The 9480-nt window shown below is 42.7% G+C and overlaps 1 protein-coding gene across 1 annotated transcript; it reads left to right on the forward strand.

Annotated features, from left to right (window-relative positions):
* The first annotated feature begins 6625 nt into the window (after positions 1–6625).
* On the forward strand, positions 6626–9173 carry LOC130501640 (meiosis-specific protein ASY2-like). The gene is made up of 4 exons (XM_056996483.1): positions 6626–7328; positions 7405–7578; positions 7670–8235; positions 8328–9173. Exons 1-4 carry the CDS (start codon positions 6626–6628, stop codon positions 9171–9173), a joined length of 2289 nt encoding a protein of 762 aa, XP_056852463.1.
* The last annotated feature ends 307 nt before the right edge of the window (positions 9174–9480 follow it).

Raw genomic sequence — 9480 nt, forward strand, 5'->3', positions numbered from 1 at the left:
CAAAACCGGGCAAACCGACATCAATTTGGGAAAGTTGCCAACCACTTCAAATTGGATCGAACCAAACCTTTCTGTGGAAGCCAGGAGATCATCTTAACCATCCAGAAGACATCCAAGATGATCTTAGCTGCACCAGCACCCAGGAGATCAGGCGGATCCCCATTTACTTCAAGTTTCCTTATTTGGAGTTTCTTGCAATAAATCTCCAACAGCTCTTTCCTCTTCAGCTAAGGCACGACATCAACACCTTGGAGAGTTTATTGAGCAACCAGGAGCTATTATTTCGTGGATACAAAACCAAGATATCAAGATACAAGATCAGATCTTCCAAATGGATACAAATCAGCCTAACGGCTAGTTTATTGAAGACAAAGACCCTTAGCTTTATTTTTGTGTATTTTCTTTCCTTTCTAGAGTATTAGAACGTTGTAGTTGAGTCAAGGTAGAGCCTATATAAGCTCAAGACCATTCATCATTGTTTTACACCTTTGATCATTTTTATAATAAACCGAGAATTTTCTCTTTAAAGCTTTTGCTTTGTCTCTATTGTTCTTCTAAGTTCTTTGGTGGATTCCATTGCTTAGTGAACGTGTAAGTCTCTGTCTTTGTGTGGATTCGCTAAGACCGTGGCTTGTGAGTTGTATCAAAGGCCATCCGCAACCTTTGTGGTGCTCTTCAATCCATCCAGCCTTTCCTGTCCAGATCCTTTTGGTTGATTAGATCAGTCCAGCCGGATCACCCCTTGTGCTAGATCGATTCTCTCTTGTACTAAGAGTTATACAGCCTTTGATAGCTTAGGCTTGTATCATTTCTGGTATCAGAGCTGAAGTTCCTTCAGCATCAGGTCATATCTATCCTTGTCTCTTTTATTGCATTTTTAGTTTTCATTAGTTTTGCATTCATAAATCAAAAGCCATAAAAATCATTTGTTCTTTGTTTCATCTAGTTCTGTTTTGCATAATCATATAAAACCCATAAAAAGTCATATTTGATTCTGTTGCATCTAGTTTATCATGTTCCTCTTTTCATAAAACCATAAAACCCATAAAAAGAAATCGTTTTGTTTCTTGTTGCATTTAGTTGTTTCATCTCTTTCAAAAGAAAAAAAAAAATTGTTCATCTTGTTCTTATTCCTGTCGAGTTTAGTTGTCTTTAGATCACTACCTTCATTCAAAAAAATTATAAAAAGTGTTTCTATTAAGTGCATATTCGAACTTGCCATATTTTTGTTCCACTTTTTTTCTTTCCTAAAGTTTTTGCTTGCAACTCTTCTTTTCCTTTTTGTTTCATTCCATTACTTTGTTTGTCACGTCTTCTTCTTTAACCACTTGATTCTGAATATTTTTGTTCATTCTTTGCGAGGTATTGATTCAAGTTAGATGGAGAGTGAAGAAGAGACTGAAGAATACAACACTTCAGAAGTAGATTGGGGAGAAGAAGCTGGTCCAGATTGTTGGAGTGATGGAGATGACCATACTGATAGTTCTTGGTGCGTGAACTCTGTTCAAGAGTATGCTCTAAATGTTGAACAAGAGTACCAGGAGGAAGAACAAGAGCCACGGGACCAATACTCAAGCTGCTATGGTCCCAAATCAAAGGTCACCTATGGGGGTAGATCTGAGGGGAAATTCTATGTTCAAGCTTGTCCAAGGAGAATGAAAACCACCATGTCTACACCAGCAAGACCTTACCAGGGAAACCGATCAAGCCATATCCAAAGCAATCAATGGAACCACAATGGTAATCATCTTAGGCAGAATCGCTTGGATACATTAACTATGCAATTTTCAGGTCATAAGGGAGGACCAAGTGCATACCTAAGGTGGGAGGACGACATGGAGCAATGGTTTGTAGCTTGGAGAATTCCAGAGAAGTTACAACCATCTTATGCAAGAGATACCTTAGTTGGAGAAGCATACAAATGGTGGAGCCAACTTGATGCTGATCGGATCTATTACAATGATCCACCTTTTACTTGGGCAGAGTTGAAGAGGCTCATGTATAAGCAGTTTGTGGAAAGGGCAGAGCACAATCAGAAGGTGTCTACAAACAGAGTGGTACAACCCCAAGTCTTGCAGCCGGAAAACAAGAGGCAAGGCTCGAAACCAGTGCATACACCTCAAGTCAAACAAAACCAAGGTGAATACTTTAAATCTTTAGAACCATCTGAGGTTATTTGTTATAGGTGTCAAGACCATGGTCATCTTGCAAAAGATTGTCCCACAAAACGAGCTGTGAAGTTAGCAAAAGAAACTAACTTGGAGGTAAGTGATTCTTTTACTAGCTTGGATGATTCTTTTGATAGGATAGATAAAAAGTTTGAAGAACTTCTCAACTTGATGAAAGCTAGATATAATTCTGTTTCTAGTAATTCCATGACTGTCTTAACACACTTGTCTAGTGCCCAAGAGGTTGAAAATATTTCAGGTACTAACATGGAAATCAAGGAACAAGAACCCAACCTTGCTGTGCAAGCAAGTCCAAGACTTGAAATTTTTCAAGTCCCAACTAATGATGAGGTGATTTCTGAACTTACTGTGGATAATCCTACTTATCAAAACACTGGTATGATGCACTTGCACCCTGTCCAGAATGTTGATGCAGGTCTCAGTGAAGGCCAAGAGAATGTGTCTGAGAGACTAGAACAAAAAGAAATCATCCTTGAACCCGATCCACTTCAGGTAAGTGATCCTATCCCTTGTTTGCTTACTGAAAACTTGGATAATGTGCACACTGATTTATTAGGTCCTGATAAATGTGAGGAAAAACCAGGCAGTTTAGATAAGTATGTAGATTATACTTCTTTTCTTATATCACCCTTAGAGAGGAAGCAAGAGATTTTAACATCTACTGAAAATGGAATTTTTCAAAACAATTTATATGCTGATTATTCCATGACTTCTATAACACACTTGTCTTTAGCCAAAGATGTTGAGTCTATGACAGGAACCAATGCTGAAGATTCCAGAGGAGATCTACCCAGAGCTAAGATCACACCAGACCGGACTAGAGGAGTAATCCTATCCTATTTTTCCAAAGAAGAACCACCAGATGTGCCATCAAAGTTCAAACCAAAACAATACCAAGGTAAGACCCTAGAATCTCAAAAGAGGATGAAACCTGACTTGCTCTATCTTGGTGCAGATAAATTGGTTTTGAGGACAAAACCTTTTGAAGAAGGAGGGAATGATGAGGACCTCAAGTCAGTAGCCGAATCACCAACTCATGAGACCAACCATACAAGCTACATTGGAGCCAGCAGCGACATAGGTGCATTCAAAATACAATATCTTTCGAACCAGGAGGGTTTTTATCATGAGGACAATTTTCCTGGATTCTACACTCAAGACGGAGTCCAACCCAATTGGAATTTCAAGAAAAGCTTCACAGAGGAAGAAGTTATGAATTTTACAAACCGGAGGTTCTCTAGCACATCCATCTGCGAGCATCAGACTTTAGAAGAAGATTTCAGCTCAACTAGAAAGCGGCCCTCTCCATATTTAGTCATAGGCTTCAAGAGGGATTTATTATCTATCCAGAGAGTCCAAAATCAGGCGAATTGGTTCAGGGAAAACCAAGATACAATCAATTTCCCAAAACCGGGCAAACCGACATCAATTTGGGAAAGTTGCCAACCACTTCAAATTGGATCGAACCAAACCTTTCTGTGGAAGCCAGGAGATCATCTTAACCATCCAGAAGACATCCAAGATGATCTTAGCTGCACCAGCACCCAGGAGATCAGGCGGATCCCCATTTACTTCAAGTTTCCTTATTTGGAGTTTCTTGCAATAAATCTCCAACAGCTCTTTCCTCTTCAGCTAAGGCACGACATCAACACCTTGGAGAGTTTATTGAGCAACCAGGAGCTATTATTTCGTGGATACAAAACCAAGATATCAAGATACAAGATCAGATCTTCCAAATGGATACAAATCAGCCTAACGGCTAGTTTATTGAAGACAAAGACCCTTAGCTTTATTTTTGTGTATTTTCTTTCCTTTCTAGAGTATTAGAACGTTGTAGTTGAGTCAAGGTCGAGCCTATATAAGCTCAAGACCATTCATCATTGTTTTACACCTTTGATCATTTTTATAATAAACCGAGAATTTTCTCTTTAAAGCTTTTGCTTTGTCTCTATTGTTCTTCTAAGTTCTTTGGTGGATTTCATTGCTTAGTGAACGTGTAAGTCTCTGTCTTTGTGTGGATTCGCTAAGACCGTGGCTTGTGAGTTGTATCAAAGGCCATCCGCAACCTTTGTGGTGCTCTTCAATCCATCCAGCCTTTCCTGTCCAGATCCTTTTGGTTGATTAGATCAGTCCAGTCGGATCACCCCTTGTGCTAGATCGATTCTCTCTTGTACTAAGAGTTATACAGCCTTTGATAGCTTAGGCTTGTATCAGCAACATGGAAAGTTGAGTTCAGTGACACAAGTCTGTTATGGTGTGATATGTAAAAAGGAGAACACCACTTGGTTCGGAATCAAGTGAGTTCCGTCCAAGTGGGGGAGACTTGTTCATACATTGATCAAAAAGGTGATCAGTGAAATGGAACAAGGATGATGATGCAAAAGAATTCGGTGGAACCTTTGGCGTCAAGCAAGAAGACAACACCACTGGATTCGAGGACGAATCCATTCTAAGTGGGGGAGACTTGTCATGTCCCTGATCCTGGATATGATCCTTAGGATCGACCATGGTGCAAGGAGACGCACCAGTCAGCTCACGTGACCTAAACACAAGGGTATCATGGCCTGGAAGTAAGGTTAAGGGCATCAGGAAGCTAAGATATAGCTAAACCAAGAAGGAGACAAGTATAAAGGAGCTGTACAAAGTGTATGGCAGCTTGGCGATGCAGTGAGCAAGCTCGGCCAGCTAAATGAAGTGTAGTGCAGCTCAGTGTAGCTCACTGAAGAGTGTGTCAGCTCCCTGAGCTGGATGAACTAGCTCACTCAGCTGGGTCAGCTGGGGATCAGCTCAACTCAGCTAGACTGAGTGTTCAAGTCTTGGGCAGTTGGGCCAGGTCCGGACAGTGGTCGGACCATGTGGACCACCCGGGTGTGCCGGTGAGCCGGTGGGCACTTGTGGTTGAACCAGGGGCTTGGGCAACCAGCCTAGGCTTGTGTGTGACGTGTATAGAGGTAGTTATTGATGTCAAGGACGTCTGGTAACTGCCATAGGCGAATGGGTGCAATTTGTACCATTGATTAAATCAATGGACAGAATTAATACCGAAAAGGTGCAACCCTTAGAAAGGTAACTGCCCATTCTTCTATATATATCAGGCAAGTCCGTGCCTTTGCAGGCACGTCAGGGCTTCATTCTTCTTCCTGCAACACAAAGAAAAACAGAGAAAAACAGAGAGATGGTCGGATTACACAATCCAAGACCAAGAGAGGCTTGAAGGCAGCAAAGAGGCAGTTTTGATGGCAATCAAGAGGGGAGTTGTGAACGACCCTCTGGTGTGTTTTGATTCTGGTTTGCCACGCCATAGGCTTCCTCTACATCCTTACTACACATCCAAATAGCCAGGGAAGAAGGGAGATGACCGGATTCACTCTCAAAGTCCAAGAGCAGCCTTAAGGGCAGTGGTGTGTAGAAAGGCAGTTTCATGGGTACTGTGAGGGGTCAAACTCACACCTAGATTTTAGATCAGGTTTTATGTTTAGAAAAGGATAGGGAAAGATTATCGCGGGCTGAATCCCGTAAGAACTTTGATGAATGAACTTCGATTTGTATTGATATAATAGAAATGGAATGGTTACAAAAGATGATCTTTGATGAATATCAAGACTATAAGAGAATTACAAATAAGAACGTTTCAATGAATGTTGAGTAAGATATCAGTAGGATCGGATCCTCTTCTTAGTCTTCGACCTTCTCTTTTTATAGCTTTGGACTTCTTTAGGTTGTTTGCAACTGATCTCCGAGATCCTCTCCGCTTGAGGTGGAATCTGCAACAGCTTCCCTTTGACCGGGTCCTGCGCTTCTTCTTGTTGTGACGTGAGCTTCCTCTTCGTCGTGACCTCCTTAGTTAGGATCCTTAGTTTTGAGCCTTCGGCTTCTACTTAGCTCTTTTAGATTTAGAACTCGTGATGGGCTTATCACGGCCCATCGTCTTCTTTTATTATTGAATGATCAGCTACCGGGCCATATTCGGGCCCAACAGTTGCCCCCAGCTTTCGAGATAAGATTTCTTACTCGGGAGCTTAACCTAGCCGCTGAACCTCAATCTTTTCTGTTGAGATAATGATTACTAGCTTCGTTCAACGAAGATATTATTTATTTGAATTAACGGTTGAGATCTCTTCTGATGAAATCAACGACTCAGATGAGAGGAGTTTTGAAATATTTACTCCGATTTTCGAGACTTGACAAGATATAAAGCAGCTAGCATTAACTGCCGCTGTCCATATTCTCCACGCCTCCACTCGGTTTCCAAGGTAACTTCTCTTCCACTCCTTTATTTTACTACGTTTTTCTCATTTTTTTTACTTTACTTCATCCTTCGATTCACCATTAATCTCCTGCGAATTTCTTAGAATCCTTAGTTCCTAAGAGATTTGGTTAGCCTATTCCTTCTTTTCCCCTTTCAATCTCTTCGATTCTCCTTACCTTTCTTTTTAATGGACCCTCCGAAAGAAGGTTCCGGCGAGACCGGAATCTCTGCCTCCGGGAAGCGTTTAATGAAGGTTAAGCAAGAAATCGGTGAAAAAATGAAAAGAGACAAGAAGGAAGTCAAGGACTCAATTGCGGGGAGGGTCTCCAAGCGGGTGAAGAAGAAGGAAGTTTTTGGCGGGAGTACCTCTCTGGGCCCTCACTCGCCTTCCTCACTAAAGATTCAAGAAGTCGTTAACCTCATGGTTCAAGCCCATGGCCAAAAGGAGTTGGCCAAGGTTTGTTCCTCCGACGAAACTCCTGAAACCGCCCCGGAAGGTTGGTTCTGCATTCACGAGAAGTATATCTCGAAATGCCACCTTCGGTTCCCACTTCCAGATCTCCTGTTAGATCTTCTTGATCATTACCAACTAGCCCTTTCTCAGCTTTGTCCCTCAGCCATCCGGGTGATAAATGGTTTCATCACCAGGGCTAAGGAGGAGGGGATCGTTGTTGGACTGACCGAGCTAATGAGCCTTTACACGATCAAGGAGAGCTCTAGCAAAGATGGTGGTAGCGGTACCTACTATCTTCCTTGTCGTCCTAGGCTTGGTCTTTTCAAGTCTTCCGGTAGTGATGACGATTGGAGGAAGAAATATTTCTATGTCAAGATCGACCCCACGACGGTTCCCGTGGGTCGTGCTCTCTCTGTTGTTTGGTCCGATATATCTGGTTAGGACTTTGTTAGGATCGTGCCTTCTTTTTTTCTAATTAGTATTATTCACTGAACCCTCGATTTCATGTGCAGATACTGAGGATCCTCCTAAGCTTACTGAGAAGCTGTCTAGGGCTCTTTTCCGGAAGCTAAATCAAAGCTCCAATACCTGGGCATCTTTTGCCTCTTCTCGTATTGAATCAGCTAGGTTCCCGGATCGGTACAACGCCAGGTTCCCTGACCCGATTCCTGCTGAAGATTTAGAAGGTTTTTCGGATTTTGCTTATTATTATTATTATTTATTTTTAATTTCTGGATTTTGCTTTCAGAGATAACTAACAAGCTTTCAACTGTTTAGTTTCTGAAGGTCCTTTCGTGGTAGATCTTTCGACTGGAGCTAGTACTTCCGAAACTGAAAAGACTCAAGCTCCTAAGATGAGGCCTTCTTTCCGTTCCAGGAACAAGCCTGCTGCAGCTGCCAGCGCTTCGCGAGGCAGCGATAAGACCCAAGGAGGTGCCTTCCTCAGCTCATTGAAGGAGGTCCTTGATGACGGGACCTCTGTCCCTGCTAAGGATGTTAACCCAGTTGAGCCCAGAGCTCAAGATGTTGTTCCCCGTCCTGAGGTTCCGACAGTTGAAGCTAACCCCCAAGCTGCTAGAGACCCTCTCGAGGTCAAACCTCCGAGAAACAAGAGGTCTCGGACCGATTTGGGAGATAGACCCGCCAGATCCTCCTCCTCGTCTTCGCGGGGAGGGACCGTGGGTTGGAACTTCTCCCATTCTAAGCCGGGATCGATATTGGATGATCCTTGGGGTTTGGCAACCATCATGAGGCATATGAAGATGGTAGGATGCTCCATGCCTTCGATCAATGGTATGACCAACAAGGAAGAGTACGTTGAGATAGCTCACCACGTGGGTCAGGTACGTAGTCCTGTTACTCCCTGGTTCGCTATCAATCCAAAAGACTTTTTTTGTTTAAAACGTATATATATATTTCTTTTTTTTTGTTTTAGCTAGCTGGAGCCATCAACAGGGCTCAGCTGAGGTTTGAAGAGACCGTGCAGGGTGCTCCTAGCGCTGGAGACTTAGCTCAGGCTACTGAGTTGTTCAAGACTACCAAGACGGAGCTCGACCTGGCTCGTGCTCGAGTTTCTGAGCTTGAAGCTGAGGTTGGGAGGCTCGGTTTGAAGGCTGATACTCAACAAGGGAAGATCGAAAGTCAGGCCATCGATATTCGGGTGAAGAGTAGGAAGATCAATGAGTTAGATGCTGCTCGCAGGATAGCTGAGCACCAGGTCCAAGAGTTGATCGCCTCGTCTCAGGTTAGTCAACAGAACAAAGAGGCTGAAGTTAAACTAGCTGTCAGGAAAGGTAAGAAGGAGGTGGCTGAAGCCTACAACAAGATCCTGGCCTCTGTGAAGGAGAAGTTTGTCAAGAAAAAGGAAGAGACTGACGCTCTGGTCTATGCTCAGGAGCTTCAGGCAAACACCGAACTTCTGAAGGATTTATTGTCTAAAGAGATTGAGAATGCTGAGGAGGAGTATCATCGTTTGATGATTTTGATCCCGGATGCTGGTGCTGCATACGAGAAGGCTCAAGTTTCTGATTTCTCAGTTAGCAAGCTCCCCATTCCTCAATTCTCCGAGAGCTCAGGTACTTTCGAGATCAATATGTTTAATCCGACGTTTTCTGGAGAATATGGTTCTAACTTGGGTTCGGTCTCTCCTGATTTAGTTCCCGTTGAGACGACCCCGGGAGGTGACGACCAGGATGTTGAAGAAGAGGTTCCTGTTAAGGAGGGTGATCCTATCGAGGAGGATAAGGATGATGAAGCTGATCCTGGATCCAAGGAAGGTTAAGAGCTGATGCTCTTTATGTTTTAAAACTTATGCCCAATGGGCTTCTTTATCTTTTGCTTTCAAGACTTATAGCCTGAGGAGGCTTTTAAACCTTTATCTGTTTGCACTTCGAATCTTTGTTAGCCTGGGGAGGCTTTTAAACCCTTGTTTAATTTCGAACTCGGTTTTCATTTCATTTTGAGTTTTTGGTTTTAGTCGTGAAATATGACAACTTGATTATAATCGAATCTTGTGATAAGTCTGAAAGACTTTGGTCGTTTTTTGTTCCTTAAGAGGAATTCTTGGAGTATCGAGACTAGCTTAGGAT

This window comes from Raphanus sativus, unplaced genomic scaffold (genome assembly GCF_000801105.2).
Source record: "Raphanus sativus cultivar WK10039 unplaced genomic scaffold, ASM80110v3 Scaffold0240, whole genome shotgun sequence".
NCBI lineage: Eukaryota > Viridiplantae > Streptophyta > Magnoliopsida > Brassicales > Brassicaceae > Raphanus > Raphanus sativus.